Genomic DNA, 19,590 nt, shown 5'->3' on the forward strand with positions numbered 1-19,590 from the left:
GCTACTCCACCCTTATGACAGCTAATGTTCCATATATAAGCATCACACGTCCTTGGTCAACTCAATCATGTTAGCAGTATCTTCCTATCTAAGTAGTTTATGTGCATAGTAGGACACACTATTTCACCTTTCACTAGATCGTTGGTCGTACACTGGACTATAAAAATCGAGTGAGCAATTGCAGACAGTTAAAGTGCAACTTTAATTGTTCTTCTGACTGCTTTACTTCTGTAAAAATCTCCATGCATCAACTCCTCAATCCAGTCTGTTGGCGTCTTGGATCGACTTTAAGATTGCTCCTGCATGTGATCCAGCCGCCACTAGATGTTGACACTAGCTACCTCTGTATTGTCCACCAAATTTAAATAAGTCAGTCACTTCCTCGGATGGAATGCTTCCTGTCTCTAAATGGACGTGTAGTGCGAAGTTGTCCTGAGACTATAGCTTGGATAGAGGATGAAAGAAGACTCACCAGTCATGCCATTTGTCTTAAGAAGATCCTGTTCGTTGTCAGTGACCGCCTCAGTTCCTTGCAGATGTTGGCTATCTTCTTTCATGAAAATCTTAACCCCACCTTCAGAGTCAATCACAATTCCCAAAGAACATCATGTTTTGCTTGGGAATAAGATTGCTCTTTTCCTTGATTACAGATCCTAGATCTTGGGGAAGTGTGACGGACATCTGCATTTGCTGCTAAAGTCGATTTGAGCAATGACCCACCCTAGGATGGCATCCAGAAAGACAATATGTCTGTTATATCCACTCCGCAGCTAGTGAATGGAGCAGATATTGTGTGACACACAGTGGCACCTTGTAAGTTGGCAGGTCTGTAGCCAGTCTGAGGCATCCACATGTCCGAGGGGTTCGGTCTTATTCTTGCCGTAGGCAGGGCAGAAATGTGATCTCTTGCCCATTGAGATGCTGACGTCCGAGGATGGGGTCTTCCCTCCTAATTGGAGGGTTTCAAAGTTGCTTGCTGCCAGTAATAAAAGCTGTTTCCCAAAAGGCTGACTGAGGCATCCACTTCTCTGCAAGACCCTTTTCCTCCTACACTCCTGTATGCCTTACAGTTCATGTCACTTGAGATGGGCAGAAAAAGGACATAGCAAGGGGTCCGTGAGGCGCCAGGAAGGAGAGGAGTTTTCCACAATGTCCACTTGGACGTAGTTCGGTCACCTAGGATTCAACACCCCCTAGTGGTCGGAGAACCATCTTGCCGTAGGCTTGTGGCACATGGTGCAGCCTACCTCTTCGACCGCGGGTGGCAACTCCCATTGTAAGCATACGTCCGAAAGATACACGGGTGAGCAAAGCCACACACTCGCCTGTGTTTCTCTCCAACTGAGTGCTGGGTGGCAAGGAACCCAATAGAGCACCGTGAGGCCCTCTTATAAGCTTCAATTCAAGCCACAACACTCTACGTGAGGTAACGTATCTTCTCTTGGAGCAGCAAAGAAAGATTGTTTAGAGAAAGTTAGTTGAACTTGCAGACAGCAGAAAGACATTTGATTGGACATTGTTGTGAAAACTTGATTGGATGCTTTTGAATTTACATTTGACATGGTTATGCTAGAAACATTGTCAAGTTTGTTGTTAGTGCTAATACTAAGCTTATGTGGAGCGCGAAGCATTATCCTTACCTGTGGTCCTGATGTAGAATTAGTGGCCATGGCTCCTCTGACTGCATGCGCCTTAACTCTTCTGACATCTGACCCAACATCAGACGTCGTTGCAGAGAAGCAAATGTATTTTTTAAAGGAATTTGCCATCTGGGATGTGTTACTGGGTCTAAGTTCCCTCATTCTGTCTCGGATTGTCCTGTTTCGACACCTTGCATTACCCTCCTTTGGTTTGTTTAGTCTTGCACAAAGATTCATTGTCTACTGCATTGTAATGCACAATAAGCACATTGCTCTGATATGTTGTCTCTCAAATTAAAAGGTGGAGTGGTTGAAAAGGCATGAATTGCAAATGTTGAATCGGGACTAAGTTGTTTTAATTTAGCCATTGCTGCTGCATTCTTGTGTGTACATAGCCCTGATGATAATTTTTTTGTTTTACATGTTTACTATCTTGCAGTGAGCATTAAAACTACAGGATTTCAGTTGAAGCATCAGGTTATCAGCATCTGTAGTTTCCCTCCGTGCCATCACACATGTGCCACTCAGCAGAGTAATGAGAAACGTACCATTTTCATGCTAATACAAGTGGACTTTCTTTGTAAAGGATGCTTTCCAGTATGTGAAACTACTGTTAGACAAATTGTTCATCTTCGGCCTAACTGGGTATTAGCGGATGGTCGGGAGGGGCATGATGTTTGTGGGGCGTCTGTTCAGCGCTTAGAGACCAGTGGTGATAAGCGCTCTATAAGAGCCATATAACATAACATAACATAACATAATGCAGATGACACTCAGACATTCCAGGGTTGCAATTAATCGCATGGATAATCAGTCATATTTAATGCACTATCCTGAACACTGAGTCCAGCATCACCTTCCTCTTGAATCATGTCAAGTATTTCCCAAACTGCTCAGTGCCATATCCCAACTCTGTGGATCCAAAGTCCACCATCTAAAATTCTGGCCCTTTCGAATGTGCATTGGAGTGCAATCTCTTTCTTTGCCAACACAATACCCAGGGAACCAAACGTAATAATAGTTTGACTCTGTTGTTTAGGTCTCACCTAGGCAGCGTGCATGCGCTGCTCTAGGTGGGCCTTTAGCCATCGGTCTGATCCTTTTCAAGCACACTCGTGCTTGTGCTGGCATCCACCTTGCAAGAGTGAGCAGCGGTGCGCGTGGTAATTGAAAACATATGGCCTGCGCGCCGCTGCTCGCTCTTGTGGATGACAGAATAAGTGCTTCGCCGGGCTTTTTTAAAAATTCCTTTTAGCACGCACACGCACCACTCCCGGGCTTGTTCTTTTTGCCTCAATATTGTGTAAGTTTTTGAGCGGAAAATAGACATGAGAGCTCCGTGGGCCACTCTTAGCTGCGTCATATGACCGTGACAAGTCTTCTCATTTTCTAACCAGTTTACTTAATTAACCAAATGGTTCATGCCTTCTTCCTATCTCATTGCTAAATTATCCATAACGGGGCTGAAGACGAAATTGTTTTGGGGAAAAACATTCCCTTTTGTTTAGGTATCACCAAGATGATAAACAACAGCATCACACTCTGATTTATTAGAACATTTTGAGGGGAGATATATATATAGCAAGAATCCTGACTCCTTATTTGCAGCTCATATTTGCTTTTATCACTGCTCCGAACAATCACTCTCTTAAGGTCCGAATAAACGAAAGCTATCTTTTCGTTGCACCTCAAGGCCGTGCATCTATACTGTGTGCAGGAAACCAATGTGGGATCACACTGCTTCACCTCCCAGCGGGTCGCCCCTGAGCATTGTGGTCAATGCAGTTTCAACAAGCGTGTGTGCTTTCAGGATTGTCTCGAGTAATTACAAAGTTGTACTGGCCAGGGGCGACCCGCTGGGAGGTGAAGCAGTGTGATCCCACATTGGTTTCCTTTTCATCTATACTGTGTGCCTCTACTGTCACTCTGTATTTCAGCTATTGGCCTGCATTTGCTTTTTATTATTTTTGAATTTAAATAAAAATGTTAACAAAGGCTGTACACCAAAACGCCACAGCATTCAGACTGAAGTTAAGGCATCGGTTTTACGAATAATATTCGGGTCTCGCGTGAGCTGCAAGGGCTTCCCTGTCTCCCTGTTGCGATGTGCACCGAGTTGAGAGTGACGTGCCTAATGCACAAGGACTTTTGGAAGAAAACTCGTTTTACATCTATAAAACATCTCATCTAGATAACAAACAGTATGGAGATTATGATGAGACGGGGGATCATTTCATATGTGAAAGTTTGTTGAAACCATTGTGCACACCTTTAAATTCTGTGTAAAATCAGATTTAAATGGCTCTCAAGATCGACCTGTAATGTATTCCTGATAATGTGCTAAAGGGCACATTTACAAAAATGCAAGGGCTTCGAAATAAAAGAGACATCGGAGGTCACCTTCGATGTCTAGGACTCACAGCCCTTCACCCTCCCCGTCCATTCTCCTTTCACTTGTCACCAAGAGCCCCTCGCTCTCCATTGCCAGTTCACCCAGAGCCTACGGCTCTCCGCTTTTTACCTGGGCAACTCCGCTCTCCTTTAACTTTTCACACAAAAGCCAATCCCTCTCACCCGGTCCTCTTTCCTTTCACGCTCATTTCACTGCTCTGCGCATCCTGAAATGTCACTGACAACACACCGCTCTCATCCATTCACACTGAGCGCAGGGCCTTCCTCGTCTTAATATTTCCCCGCAAACACATCGCTCTCATCCATGCCATTTCTCGCAGGGACCATCGATCAGCTCACTTTGTCGATCCTCCCAGCCAGTGGGGGATAATGTACTGCATTGCTAAACACTTATAAGGTCCCAAAGGCGAGACCTATTGGCTATGCCAATGCTTGTTGACTGTAGAGCTCGGAGACAGAAGTCTGCAATGGAAAAGTGTCCACCCTAACATTTAAGACAGAGAGGCCACCAGAGTAATGCAGAAAGACTGCATCACCTCGTGTGACTATATTAATTTTGTTATAACTTACATTTGAGAGCGTTTTTCCTTAGTACAGGAATAATGTGCAGAAATCTTTGGAATCTGGTATGTTATGTGGACACATTTATAATGCTATATGCGTGAATCTGTGTGGTGTAAAACTATGATGTAGATAGGCATTTTGGAGGGTACATGAGGTGTTAGTGGGAAAACTTGGATGCTTTGAGCCAAACATGGTCAATGTACAAATATGCATGGTAGATAGTCCACCTGTTTAGGCTGAGCAAGGTTCTATAGCCAGTAAGTAGTGGGCTGTTTAATCCCTAACAAGATTCCCTCTTGAGGTGGTTCGAAGTGTTTTGGCAATATGATGTATGCATTGAACATCTGTACAGTTTTCTAATAAATACTTCAAATGTTTGCTCTTTACTATTATCCTAGGGTGAAAACATGACTTCTTATTGGCAAGCTATCACATGAAAAGACTCTTTATGTTTGAGGATTTCTGAAGGAGAGCGACATTGTGTGTTCATGGACACTGGCAACATTAGCACCTGAAGCCATGATGGAAAACCATTGCAATTGGAGTCTTTTTTTCCTATTATAAGGTCTAGATTTGATGAGAAAATGGGCTTATATAGAGGATGGCCACACACCATTGGCCTCTAATCATAAGTTGCCTCGCTGGAGGTCCTAAGTGGAGTTTGGAAAGGTGCCGGCAGCCTAGCCCCAACCATGGAAAAAATGGCCCGTGTGACCACTGCCCTTGGTGGTAATACCATCACTGGTCGGACCATGTTCTGCCACCTGGATGCTCCTGCAAATGCCATCAGTGTCTGCCGTGATGCTGCCCAAGTAGTGGTTGCCGGTCGAAACATTTTCAAGATCTACTCCATTGAGGAGGACCAGTTTTCCGAGAAATTAAATCTACGGGTGGGCCGCAAGCCATCACTTAACTTCAGCTGTGCCGATGTGGTGTGGCACCAGATGGACGAGAACCTGTTGGCTACGGCTGCTACCAATGGTGTTGTGGTGACCTGGAACCTTGGAAAGCCATCTCGAAACAAACAGGACCAGCTGTTCACGGAACACAAGCGAACAGTGAACAAGGTGTGTTTCCACCCCACAGAGGTTCATATGTTGCTTAGTGGCTCACAGGATGGGTATATGAAATGCTTCGACTTGCGAAAAAAAGATTCTATTACCACCTTCTCAGGTAAGCAAAGTTGAACCAATTTATTACCACACATACTGCCTTTGCAATAAAACAAACCGCTGAGAAGCATTGTGAAACTGTGTTTTTAAAATATTACATATGCATTAAACATCATGGGTAGCTAAAACTTAACCCCAATCAATTGATTTTTTCAGCTAAGCTTTTTAATCTAATTGGCAATTAGATTGTATGAAATAATGACAAGTTTTACAGAAACTTTTCAATTTTGGAAACATGGAACCCTGGTTATGACTGATTTTAGTATTACTTGTGTATTGTAATGCTGTAAGGCTGAACCTCTCTTTACAATCAATAATTCGATCCATTGGGTTAGATCTCTAGGTACCTGCTTAGTTGTGTAGAAGGACAACCCATTGGAGACCCCCAAAAATACTAAGCCAATTGGAATCTTAATAAAATAAATATACTTATCTATCCCTCGCCTCTTTCTAAATGCACTAAAGCACTGGGATGAGCTGTAAGAGTATTTGCAAATCCAGCTGAATCAAACCATAGTGAGCTCTAGACTCCTTGGGAACCTGTCTCCGCTTTACCTGTCTCCTGCCGTTTCTGCCTCAACCCTAAGTAGCTTTCACCCCTAAACACACAAATGGATGGGTGAGTACGGGTCTGTCTGTGGCTGAGTGTGTGTCTGTGTATGCGTAGCCAGTTTTCTGGGTCGATAAAGTCAGAACTCTGTGGTTGAGTAATTTCACAACCTCCTCTTTCTTCACTTGCTGTGCTTACTGATGCCACCGGATTGTCATTACGTTTGACATTCATTCATGTGCTCACTTATGTTTATTGGTAGTTACAGCAAAAAATTGCTTTTACAAAACACGTTTCTGTGAGGTATAAGGAAATGATTGGTCAATCCTGTATTAAGAGGTTTGCTCCGATTGGTTAAATAGTGCAGAAACAAGTCACACCTGTTTGAATAACTCTTTGGATTTTTCAAAGTATCATTGGATACCCCATCTCTTTTATTCCAGATTCCTCTTTGATAGGATCTTTACTGATGTATATGTGCTTGCATCAGGGCAATCTCTGACACATTACACAAGAGAAAAACTCTGCCTCATTTAACATGTGAATGCCTTCATAAAACCACTCTTTTCTGCTTTTTCTTTAAAAAAAAAAAGAAAAGACAAATCAAAATGTTAAAAAAATTAGACCTTTGACTCCAGTTTGCGTGCTCCATGTTGTGTGTATAGAATCCTGGGTATAATGGATATGGTCTGTAGCTACTGACCAAGGTATGGTCTTTCCCTGGTTTAGAAAGTAGAAGCAGATTAGGTTTTTTGGAGGAAAATGGGTGATCGCTTGGTCATAAGGCAAAGGGGTCAGTAAACAGATAATAGTAATATTTTGTATATTCTCAAGTTAATCTCCTTCAGTACACCTGAAGTTCTTCATTACTTTCTTAATGGAAGAAATTTGGGTTTTTAATCCTTCTGTCTCCAAAAACAGCATTGTTCGGTAAAAGGCTAATGTTGTCAGTATTTTTACGGCATCTAGTAGAATAAGTAGTACTGTGGCTTGTATGTATTGAATTTGTGATAACCTTGTTTTCTGAGAGTTGCCTAATTCACAGATCCCAACATCCATGTGCAAGAGATCTACCTCTAGCTCTGCAAGCTTTAGCCATCACGCCAATGCACTGCATTGGCGTGATGGCTAAAGCTTGCAGAGCTAGAGGTAGATCTCTTGCACATCTCTGTTTGGTTCTTGTGCCAGTGAAGAAATGCATGGTCTGAAAAGAGAAGTGGGTTCTCTGAAAGCTTTGGTCTTGAAGAGAAGGTGGGAATAGTATGGGCATTACATATTTGAATACTATTACCATCAGCACTGGTAGAGAGCCAAGAGGGTCATATAAATATTAAAAAGAGTATAGCTCAATGCTGAATCCTGTTTGAAGAATAAAGGACTAACCAAAATGCTTGGTCCTTGTTCTTCAGAAAAGAACAAATCCATGGCAAGGCGAGGCCCCTGATCCCAATGTCTTCCAGATGCTAGAGGAGGGTGGCATATGACACCGTGTCAAAGGCTGCCAAAAAATCAAGTAAGATCAAGGCAGCCTGTTTTCCTGGAGTAGAGGTGGTAGCATGGCTATTGCCTTTCAAAATTGCTTTAAATGTTTCTCTTTTGCGCTGACCGAGCTTGAAGGAGCAGAGGCACAGGGTTTCTGTATCTCCATCTTGGCACAATCCTCTTTAGCAGGGGACCTGATCTACCACCCCCCCTGGATATGCAAGGGTTTTCCTTAACACCCTAGATGATGCAATCGGCCAGTAAATAATACAGGTCTCAAATTTTACTCTTCTGGGGGACTTTTATTTACATATTGATAGTGCTACAGACACTCAGACCACTACTCTCAAAGAGAAATTAAACACTCTTAATTTGTGCCGCTATGCTTCTCTCCCCACGCATAAAGCGGGCCATACCATGTGCCTCATCTTTTCCGACCTCACTGTTAAGATGCGGAAAATCAAGACTATTCCGTGCTCATTCTATTATCCACTTTACCTGCGATGAGGAATATTTCTCATCCAGCAGGTATTCAGAGAACCTCACTCCTGTCGCAGCAGGTCGAGACCTGAGATACCGTGAATGGAGATAATCTGAGACAAATCTTAGATGATCTTATCTACCCCTTAGCGTGGATGTAGAGAATGATGCACTAGCAATTAATCTATGGCTACGGGAGTTTGCTGATAGAATAGCACCTGTGGGAATTCCTGAAAGTTATTAATATTTTTATTTTATATAAACTCAATTCACACAAAATACGTCTGGTCTATATAGAGACTAAATGAAGCTGAAATGGGAAGGAAAAAGAGAAAATGGAAGAAAAAGCTTGTTGTTTTAAGGACAAGAACCCTCACTTCCCCCCAAGTGACATGATTCATCATAGGGCTCCTTCCTCACAGCAGGACCTCAAGGTACCAGACGTGGGCTATGACTCCCCGGCCAGGGAGGAGCAGAGGTGTTTTCTTAAAGATGAATTTATCTGGAATCTAAGTGAGAGACGAGAGACAGAGTTCATAGGACTGAATAACAATTGAAACTATCTCCTGGTGGGCAAAAATTGCAATTTATTTTTATGCCTCCAGTGGATAGGATTACAAACAGGGAGAAAAGGACTAGGCATGTGTATCACAGTTCACTTATACTGAGGTCAACATGTCTCTGCCCATTTGTGACTCAACTAAGTTCTAGGGCATTCCTCAGGACTAGGTGGGATAGGGGACATATGGGCACATGGATCCCATCTATAGGATAGGATAGGATAGGATAACCATTTATAAAGCGCAACGAATGCCGAAGCGTCTAGGCGCTGGTGAGTAGAGAGAGAAAAACCCCGTCTTAGCACCGGATCTCATCAAGAAGCCGTGTTTTTAGCACTTTTCTGAAAACTTGATGACTATCTATTAGTTTCAGAGCACAAGGAAGCTTGTTCCAGAGACTAGCAGCATGAAAAGAGAAAGCTCTGCCGCCCCATCTGGCTTTCCTAACACGATTTAACTTAATAAGGCTTTGAGTGGAGGACCTAAGTGTCCGCCCCGGGGAGTAAGGAATGAAAAGCTTCTGAACATCCTTAGCTCCCCCCCCCAAACACCGCCTTGTGTACTAGGCATAAGGCCTTAAAATCAATGCGCTGCTGAACTGGGAGCCAGTGGAGTGCTTTGATTCCCTCAGCGATAGACTGATGTCTGGGAACGTCTAACAGGAGTCTGGCCGCTGCGTTCTGCAGAGTCTGCAATCTCCTCAACAAAGTCTTGTTTATTCCTAATAGCAAAGCATTACAGTAGTCCATTCTAGATAGCACCAAGGCCATTACCACATTCCTGCGAAGATTAGGTTAAATAAAAGGGAAGATCTTCCGCAATGTCCTTATTAAAAAGGAGCAGGAGGACGCAAGATTATTGACCTGCGCTGCGAAATTGAGCTGATTGTCGAACAACACTCCCAAGTTTCTGATCTTGAGCACGGGACAGGGGCATTCGCCAGCCTCTGCCGGCCACCAAGAACCATTCCACACGGGATTGTCCAGGCCAAACTCTATAATCTCCGTCTTCTCCGTATTGATTTTGAGGAAGTTCTCTCGCATGCAGCTCATGATTTCTGACAGGCAATTATGTAACTTAATAGCCGTGTCATTAGCTTGTTCACCAGCTGACACAATGAGCTGGGAGTCATCAGCATTGGAAATTATCGTAAAGCCATGTTCCCTAATGAGCTTGGCCAAGGGGGCTACATAGATGGTGAAAAGCGTAGGAGATAAAGCAGAGCCCTGTGGTACTCCACACGGTAGGTGAAAGGTTTTGGACTGCAAACCATCCCATAACAAGCTCTGCTCCCTACCCTCCAAAAAAGAGGCTAGTAGGGCCAATGCAGCTCCCTGAACACCAGACTCCTGGAGCCTCTGAATCAGAACTGTGTGGTTGACGGTATCGAAGGCAGCCGACAGATCTAACATCACCAGGACTGCCCGACCTCCCCTGTCAACAATACTGCAAACTTTTTCTGCAGCCATCAGAAGTGCTGACTCTGTAGAATGTTGAGCACGGAACCCGTGCTGAGAGGAGTCAAGCAGATCGTGGGCAGCCAGATATGCCGTCAAGGAGCGATTTAGCTCCTTCTCCAAAATCTTGGCAGCCATGGGCAATGCGGCGTTTGGACGATAGTTCTTTAAGACATGGGGGTCTAGCGTGGGCTTTTTTAGCAGTGGTCTAATTATTGCCCTCTTCCAACTTGAGGGATAACAGCCGGATTGCATTGCTTTATTAATTAACTGGGACAGCTCCTTAGCAATCAACTCGGCTGCCAGATGAAAAACTGATGGAGGACAGGGATCCAGGGGTGATCCTGATTTAATTAAAGTGATCAACCTACACGTTTCCTCCACAGTAACGGGGGCAAAATTACTGAGACCACTATTGCCCCTAGGGCCAAGTTCCTGCCTCTGATCGCTACACACCGAGCTAGGGGACAAACTCCTAAACTCATTATAAATTACCTGTACCTTATCGTGGAAATATACCGCCAACTTTTGACATGTTTCCAGGTCAGGTCGATAGGTGTTGTCCTGTGGAGGTTTAGCGAGGGTCGTTATGGTCCTAAAGAGCTCCTTGGCCGAGTTGCCAGCCTCCCTAATCTTAGTTGCAAAATAGGCGCTTTTAGCTGCAACTATTGCTTGCCTGTAAGCTGCAAGAGTGCGATTATAGTGTTCTTTGCCCTCAACGCTATAGTCCCTTCTCCACAACCGCTCTGCCCTCCTACATGTACCCTTCAAGATCTTAAGTTCGTGGTTGTACCAGGGCGCGGATGGTTTGGTTCTCCCAGAACCAAGCAACTTCTGAGGAGCTATCTTATCCACCGCGGCCGCCAGCCAACCCTTAAAGAGCATCGCCGCCTCAGAAATATCATTACTGTAGGAGGGACGCGAGCCTCCCAAGATAGGGAGGAGCTTATCCGCGGTCACCTGGGACCACGGTCTGATCATTTGTTTCTCTGACCTGTGACCTGAGGGAAAACCCAATACTCCTGTCTTAACATTAAAATGCACAGCCCTATGATCAGACCAGGGAAGAGGCATACTATCGACAAACTTCAGATCCATGCTATTGATAAAAATGCCATCTAAAGTGTGTCCCAAACTGTGAGTAGGGCCCTTAACAACTTGATTAAAATCAAAAGCTGCTAGGTTGTCAATTAGTGCCGCCACTTCTGACTGATCCGTGCATTCCAGATGATAATTAAAATCACCGAGGATCATAAAAGGATGGTGATCCATCCGGGATTCTAAAAAGTGCATAAGCATTACAGGAAACGAGGACTTGGGGCCAGGCGGACGATAGACTAATACTCCTTGGAGTTTGTACAGATTGCATACATAGATGGTGAAAAACATCGCTTCTGCGGGGAGATCAAGATGTGTATCCACACGAATTTTCAGTAGTGTTGAATGAACAACTGCTATTCCCCCCCCCCCCCCCCTTCTTGTCCAATCTATCCTGGGAGGAAACAGCATACCCACTAGGTAAGGCAATGTTCCAATCCGGGCCGGATGTATTGTCCGTCCAAGTTTCAGTAAGGAAGATTAGATCATACGCCCCACTCTCAATCAGATCCTGAACTAGATAGCTATGTTTATGAAGCGAGCGGACGTTCAGCAGAACGCAGCTTAGCATTTGGGGCAGTTTGGTCCTCGTCGTAGAGTGGGCCATTGATCCACCCTTGTTCGCTACATCCCCCACATGCTGCCTGTCCAGCAGGTTCCCCCCGCCAGCCTCCTTGCAGGACTTCCGAGGCTGGAAATCACAGTCAGCACCGGACCTAATCCCTAAATCCTCCCGACGATGATCCCAGTCATGGTGCCTGCATGGGGAGTTGTCCAAGGCCAACAACTCACCTCTACTGTACGAATATAGGTGTGGAGGGGCAGGGGTCCTGGCGCTGGGCTATACACTATAACCTCTAGGAATCTATCTGGTAGAATTGCAATTTCGCAGTTTGCATCCCCGCATCCTTCCTGGGCAGGTAAATATCGAGGAGCATGACGTCTAGGAAATTGCGAAAGAAACGTGAAAGCGCACTCTGCAACACCGCACTCCCCAAGGCAACAGCCATCACAATCACATTTTGGTAACTGCCACTGGCCAATAGGTGGAGGGCGCACAACACCTGGACATGGGTGGGGATTGCATTGCTGCGCTGCGTACTGCTTTCATAGTGCTGCTTTAGCTTGCTATTGGCTCAAGATAACATTGCTACTCAACCTTAATTGTTCATAGATCTCTTTCTCTGTCTTCACAAACATGGTACGCCTGCCTTGGAATACCCTCTCCTGTCTCCGCCTCCTCTGTGGAGCAGCCAGTATGTGCATGCTCCTCGCTAGGGCAGCCATTGAGGAAGCCCCTGATGCATTCTGGGGCTGCTTTTATACTTTGGGCCCTTTTACCACCTGATTTGCATTGGTGGGAAAATGCATGTGCAAACGGGTCATTTTGGTACTAGTCGCAATTTTCAACTCGGTTATACATGATGTTTGCATCTCGCAATTAGGGGTTCATTCAATGTGACTCGCAAATTCTGGTTGCAAAAAATACTGATTCGCAAATCGGTCGCATTGCTATTCTTGTTTTGCGAATGCTTGTCGTACATCGCGTAAAGCCATTTTTGCATTCGCAAAACTATTTGCGAGTCGCGAATCGTTCGTACATGTGGCCCAAGTTACTCAAAATCGTGGCCAATATGGAAGCCAAGTCTACAATCCTAAATACAGAGAGTAAGCCAGTGTGCATAGTCAGATCTATGACTGACAACCTGTGTGTGTTCTCTAGGATCTCATTAGGGGAGTCAGAACAGGCCATTCTTTCCTGCAAATCTGGCTCTCCCAACGACACAGCTCTATTCAATCACTACTGTGCCATCATATTGGATACAGGCTAGACTTGTCCCATTGTAAAAAAAAAATAATAATAATATTCTGTAGACGGGACCCAGTTGACCACTTTTAAGCCTATTTCTCCATTACCTGCTGCCTCTAACAGGTTGGAGAAAATCATCAATGCTTAAGTAACCGTATATCTGGAGCCAGGTAATTTACTGCATCCCTCACAATGCGGCTCTATGCCATGTCAAAGTGCCAAATTGGCGCTGGTAGAGGTGACACTTTTTATGAAAAGCCTCTCTGTAAATCAATAGGGATCTAAAGGTGGATATCTCCATGACTGTCCTTGATTGCAGTCTGTCATCAACAGACAATTATACCTCGTTTGTGCATTCACAGGGGTGGAACCATGGCCTGTGTCTGAGATGGGCAGGGGAAGGTTTTTTTTTTGGGGGGGGATAGGGTCATTAATCCAGAGGGGGGAAAAATCATCCTCTGGTCTTTGAAGGGACTTCTGCTCAGGGATCGCCTTCCTTCAAAAAATTCCCAAACAGAAACATATTTGTGAGTGACTCCTTTCCATCTTGAACTGTGACTGAGCTGTAATGGCTTCATGGTTCAGCTTCAGTGATGTCTGGGTTATGAACCTTCAGTGTCTACTTTTTAAAAAGTATTCCATACCAGTTAGGAGGACTGAAAGACGTTCCTCTTACGTTCTTGGTAGTCTACTAAAAAGGAAGCCTTCTAGTGTAAGCAGATAGTGTTTCTGAGTACGATTTCTGGCACATGCTTGACAAATTTAACAAAGAACAGGCAGATTTTGATGACGTGTCCAGCACATCATTAGCACTCTAGGGGATAAACTGTTTTATCATATTCTATATATTGGGATTGTCTAATTCAACAAAGAATCCCTAATCTGATACTCCAGCACAGTATATCCAGAAATAGCTGGAGATACCCCTATGGCTTAGTCTGGTTATGATGAATCCGTGATCCAGGGGTGTCATGTAGTCCCATTAGGCCCAAATAGGTACACCACCGTTTTGCTCACGTTTTAAAGTTGCCTTTTTTACTAAAACGCTGACATTTGTCACACATTTGCTTGCGTGCCAGTGCACAGGATATTATGCTCTGAAATGGCTTTGCTTACATTTATACTTCTTAATAGGCATATTGCCCTGAACGTTCTGATCTGAAAGAGACTGTAGAATTACCCCCAGGTGTCAGACTGGATCTGGAGAAATCTTTTCATAGCACTACCCTTGCTCGTCGGTAGGTGGCGTCGGTCGACTCCGCGTCCGTCGTCGCCGAGATGACATCACTGTGTCTACTTGGACCTGCCCCTGCACGCTGACGCCAGTTCTTTCTATTTCCGCGCCAGCCAGTGCAGATCTGGAGAGAGCGTGGCCCTTAGTCTTTTTGACTAACCCTTTTTCGATTTTTGTCGACGCCTTTTTGAGTCTTTGGCTCCTGATGTGCGAGGGAAGTCCCATTGTCGGACCGGTTTCAAGCCCTGTGACTCCTGTCACAAGTTCATGTCGGTCACTGATCTGCACCTGGAGCGCGATCATGATCCGAAATCGTGCTCCGACTGCCGGGCCTTGAACCCGAAGTCTTTGCTGGAGTGGTCACGAAAGCTTTTGGAGGCCCGGCAGTCTGCTCCGCGCCATTCGAGGTCTCCGTCGAGAGGAAGGTTGCAAGACTGGTTGCGGTGTCATCACCATTCCTCCTCGAAGTCTTCGCACTCCTCCAGTAAGTCGAAGCACAAGAAGAAGGCGAAGAAGCATTGTTGCTCTTCGCCTTCTGCCCGTCCGGCGGCCGACGCGTCTCGGGACCCGTTGCGTTGTCACTCTCCGGCTCCATCTTCGGAGCCCTCTGGGACAGCTCCGCGATTCCCTCCCTTTCCCGGAGCTGGAGCGTCCCCTGCCCAACTTCGTGCCTTTTACGAAGCGCTCCATAGCATTTTTGGGCAGCCTGACTATACTGGCGTGCCTTCGGACCCCTCAGACTCGGCTGGGGGGCCCTGGGCCTTCGAAAACCGTGCTTGAGCACCCCCATGGATCCATGCCTGAGTCTGGATCGGCATCGGTCGACCTCACGGTGCCTTCCCCAGTGCTGACTTCAGTGACGACACGCCCGATGCCGGTTGTGCCCCCAACCGGTGTCGACCCTAGCCTCACCCCCGACTTGGACCCGGTGCCGGACAGACGTCATCCGATACCGGAGGGTACTTTTGTACCTCTTTTCATCCCTGGCATTCCCTATCGCCCTGAGCGGCAGCCAGAGGAGGTTGAGGAGAACTGGGAGGGGTCCGTTGATCCTCCAGCAGACCAACTTAAGGAGCCGGACTGGGAAGAGGAGTTTGGTGATGCCAGTTGTCTGGATACCTCCCCAGACCTTAGTATGCTTTCTCCCCCTACCGTGGCTACGTAGGAGGGGCTTCCTACGCTGTAGTGTTGCATCGGGCGGCTGAGGCCTTGGGCCCTGAGCTTCCTATGGTGACTGTCAGGATTAACCTCCTGACTGAAGTGCTTCAGCCGGTAGCAACCTCTTCGGAACCCCTGCTGCCTTTTAATGAGGCGCTCACTGACATCCTTCTGGGCACTTGGTCCATGCCCAGCACAGGGGCTCCTATGGACAGGATGATTGCCCGACGCCACCGCCCGGCCCCGGGTGACCCACTTGTCCTCTCCCAACACCCTATCCCTGAGAGCTTCATGGTCCAAGCCTCATCTCCACAAGGCACATTCCCTACTGCTTACCCAGATAGGGAATTCAAGAAGCTGGACCATCTTGGGAAAATGTTTTCTTCCGCCAGCTTAGGCCTGCGGTCGGTGAACACCGCATGTGTCTTGGGCCATTATACACATACGGTGTGGGATGTGGTTGCTCACCCGCGCTGTTGCTGAGGGTCGAGACGCAGCTAAGTTCCCCATCCGGTGTGGGCTGGATACTACCAACTTGCTGGGTAGGACGGTTTCCACGTCGGTAGCCCTGAGGCGCTACGCCTGGCTGAGAACGTGTGGCTTCTCTGGGGATGTCCAAACCACACTTTTGGAAGTGCACTTTGATGACCGTTGCCTGTTTAGTGACTCGGCGGACAACACGCTCGAGCGCTTCAAGGACACCTAGGTCCACTGCCAGATCTTTGGGCCTCGCAGCAACTTCTTGCCCCCTGCAGTCTGTCTTCTGCCCTTTTCGGGCTACGCAGGGGGTGCCCCACAACGTTCCGCTCAGAGCCACAGGGCCGCGCAAGCTACCCAGCCTATGCGTGGCCGGGGACGTGGGACCCAGCGTCGTGGGTCTGGAGCGAGCGGGCTGGCCAGTCCACCAATGCCCCCCCTGAAGCAGCCTCCAAACCTTCTTAGTCCGACTTTACAGGGCCACCAGTTGCCAGTGGGCACCAGGATTTGCCATCACCTCCCCCACTGGCACAGCATCCCGTCAGACAGGTGGGTTTTGCAAATAGTCCGGAAGGGGCTACTCCCTCCTCTTCAAGACATCCCCCTCCCTCCATGCTACCAACACTCCATTGCATGTCGGAGGATCACTTGGCCCTTCTCTGTCAGGAAGTTACGGTTCTATTAGCCAAGGGAACTATCAAACAAGTCCCTGTGCCAGAAGTAGGTCGTGGCTGCTACTCCCACTACTTCCTGGTACCCAAGAAGGACAAAGGCCTGCATCCTATCTTAGACCGGAAGGAGAAGTTCAAAATGTTAACCTTTGCTCAGGTTCTGTCTGCCCTCGACCGTGGATGGTAGCGTTGGACTTGCAGGATGCTTATTTTCACATCCCAGTCTTGCCTGCCCACCGGCGTTACCTATGGTTTAGGGTAGACCACGACCATTTTCAGTTTCCTGTGCTCCCCTTTGGCCTTACCATCTCCCCTCGGGTGTTCACGAAAGTGATGGTCGCAGATCAGGGATTCCAGTCTTCCCCTTTCTCGACGACTGGCTGTTGAAGGCGGGCTCGCCACAGGCTGTCGTCTCCCAACTCCAAACTACGGCGGACCCCCTGCATTCGCTTGGGTTCACTATCAACGTGCCAAACTCGCAACCGATTCCCTTCTCAGAAGATCCTTTTCATCAGAACAGTTCTGGATACAGCGCAGTTTCGGGCCTATCCTCCCGAGTTGCGAGTCCGGGATATTAGGGCTATGATACCGATGTTTCAGCCTCTATCCCGGATTTCGGTGGGAATGACTCTGAGGCTGCTGGGCCTCATGTATCTTGCTGGTAGCTCATGCCAGATGGCATATGTGGGCTCTGCAGTGGGACCTGAAGTTCCAGTTGGCACAGCATCAGGGCAATCTTTCTGATGGCGGCCAGATTGCGGAGGGGACTGCAAGTCAGTTGCAGTGGTGGCTAGCGAACCAGGATTGGGTCGACGGCAGATCCCTCTCCCTTGCCCAACCAGAGTTTACAGTGGTGACGGATGTGTCACTCCTGGGATGTGGCGGCCACATGGGAGAGGTGGAGATCAGGGGTCTCTGGTCTCCGGCGGAGTCCGGGCTCCACATCAACCTTTTGGAGCTCCAGGGGATCCATCTCGCACTGAAGGCATTCCTTCCTTCTGTCAAAGCAAAGGGAGAGGAGTGCAAGTGTTCACGGACACCACCACCGCCATGTGGTACTGCAACAAACAGGGCGGGTGGGGTCATGGACCGTATGTCAAGAGGCTCTTTGCCTTTGGACATGGCTGGAACATCAGGGCATATCCTGGTGGTTCAACAAATGGCGGGTTCCCTGAACGACAGGGCGGACGAACTCAGCCACCGTTGCATGATGGATCACGAATGGGGTCTTCACTCGGAGGTGGTGCACGGTCTCTTTCAGCTGTGGGGAGAGCCATGGTTAGATTTATTCACCACCGAAGAGAACGCGCAATGTCAGCAGTTCTGCGCGTTGGAGTTTCCAAGGCGGTACTGACTCGGCGACGCCTTTCATCGCTAGTGGATTGCGGCCTCCTGTATGCTTTTCTGCCTGTACCACTTCTACCCAGTGTGCTGAAGAAGCACAAGCACGACCGGGCCCATGTAATTCTTGTGGCTCTGGACTGGGTGCAAAAAGTCTGGTACCCCGAGCTCTTGAGCATGGCCATTAATCCTCCAATCAGACTGCCTCTTCGGGAGGATCTTCTGTCGCAGCAGCTGGGGACGGTTCTCCACCGAACCTGTCCAGTCTCCACCTCCTTGCGTGGAGATTGAGCGGCGACAGTTGGCAGCTTTCGACCTACCTCCCTATGTCTGTAACGTCATCTTGCATCCAGGCGTCTCTCCACTAAGACGGTATATGCCTGTAGATGGAACCAATTTGTGGCATGGTGCACAGCAGAGGCTGTGGATCCCCTTTCTGCCCCCCTTTCAGAGGTTCTCCTTTTCATTCTTTCTTTGGCCCAGCAGGGCTCTGCTCAGGGCACTATTAAAGGGTATCTTTCGGCTATTCAACCTTTCTTCACCTTCCTGATCAGTCTTCTCTTTTCAAGTCCCCTATTCTAAACAGATTTCTGAAGGGCATTACTCCTCTCTTTCCTACTCCTTTCACAATGCCCCACTGGGACTTGAATCTTGTACTTACTTAACTAATATGTGCTCACTTTGAGTCACTACATAAATGTCCTCTTCGTCTTCTTTCTTTAAAGACTGCTTTCCTGCTTGCCATCTCTCTGCTCGCAGGGTGGGTGAGCTTCAGGCTCTGTCTTTGAAGCCTCCCTTTCTTACTCTTCATCCGGACAAAGTGGTCCTTCGCACTAGGCCCTCTTTTCTCCCCAAAGTGGTTACCTCTTTCCACATACGTCAGACCATTACATTGCCCACTTTCTTCCTGCCTCCGCACCCTTCCAAAGAGGACGAGAGACTCCACCGTCTGGACCCAAAATGTGCGCTGTCCTTCTACCTTGACCGCACTAAAGAATTCCGGGTGGACGATCAACTCTGAGTGACGATTTTAACCATAAGTTTGAATAAAGAAGATTGATGGACTACATTTGTTATCCTGACTTCCTTTCTGGTGCACATTCCATTCAAAAGTAACTCTTCGTGGGTTATGTGGGCGCCAAGAAAGGTTGGGCCATGCACAAACGTACCATCTCTCGCTGGGTTGTCCTATGCATCAAGATCTGTTATTCTTTGGCAAAAAAGGAACCTCATGTAGGACTGCGCGCCCACTCCACCAGGGCGACGGCAGCCACTACTGCTTTGGGATGTGGAGTTACGCTGGAACATTACTGCCTGGCCATCCAAGTCCGGAGAGACAGCTTCTTTGCCATTCTGTTCTCCAGGACTTTCTAGTGTGAACTTAGTTTGCAGACTCACCACCGGGGTTGGTATTGCTGGGGTATGTATTCAAAGGTAAGGAATCTATAACTACAGTCTCTTTCATATGAACAAGTTACTTACCT

The 19,590-nt window shown here is 47.2% G+C and overlaps 1 protein-coding gene across 2 annotated transcripts in view; it reads left to right on the plus strand.

Annotated features, from left to right (window-relative positions):
* Positions 1–19,590, plus strand: part of WDR24 (WD repeat domain 24) — a 175,661-nt gene that overhangs the window by 50,000 nt on the left and 106,071 nt on the right. For both annotated transcript variants that reach the window (XM_085628341.1, XM_085628340.1), the window contains exon 2: positions 5,015–5,789. In XM_085628341.1, the coding sequence (XP_085484467.1) occupies positions 5,309–5,789 (481 nt within the window). In that variant the 5' untranslated portion in view covers positions 5,015–5,308. The remainder of the gene's footprint in view (positions 1–5,014; positions 5,790–19,590) is intronic.

The sequence above is a fragment of the Triturus cristatus genome, chromosome 10, assembly GCF_964204655.1.
Source record: "Triturus cristatus chromosome 10, aTriCri1.1, whole genome shotgun sequence".
Taxonomy (NCBI): domain Eukaryota; kingdom Metazoa; phylum Chordata; class Amphibia; order Caudata; family Salamandridae; genus Triturus; species Triturus cristatus.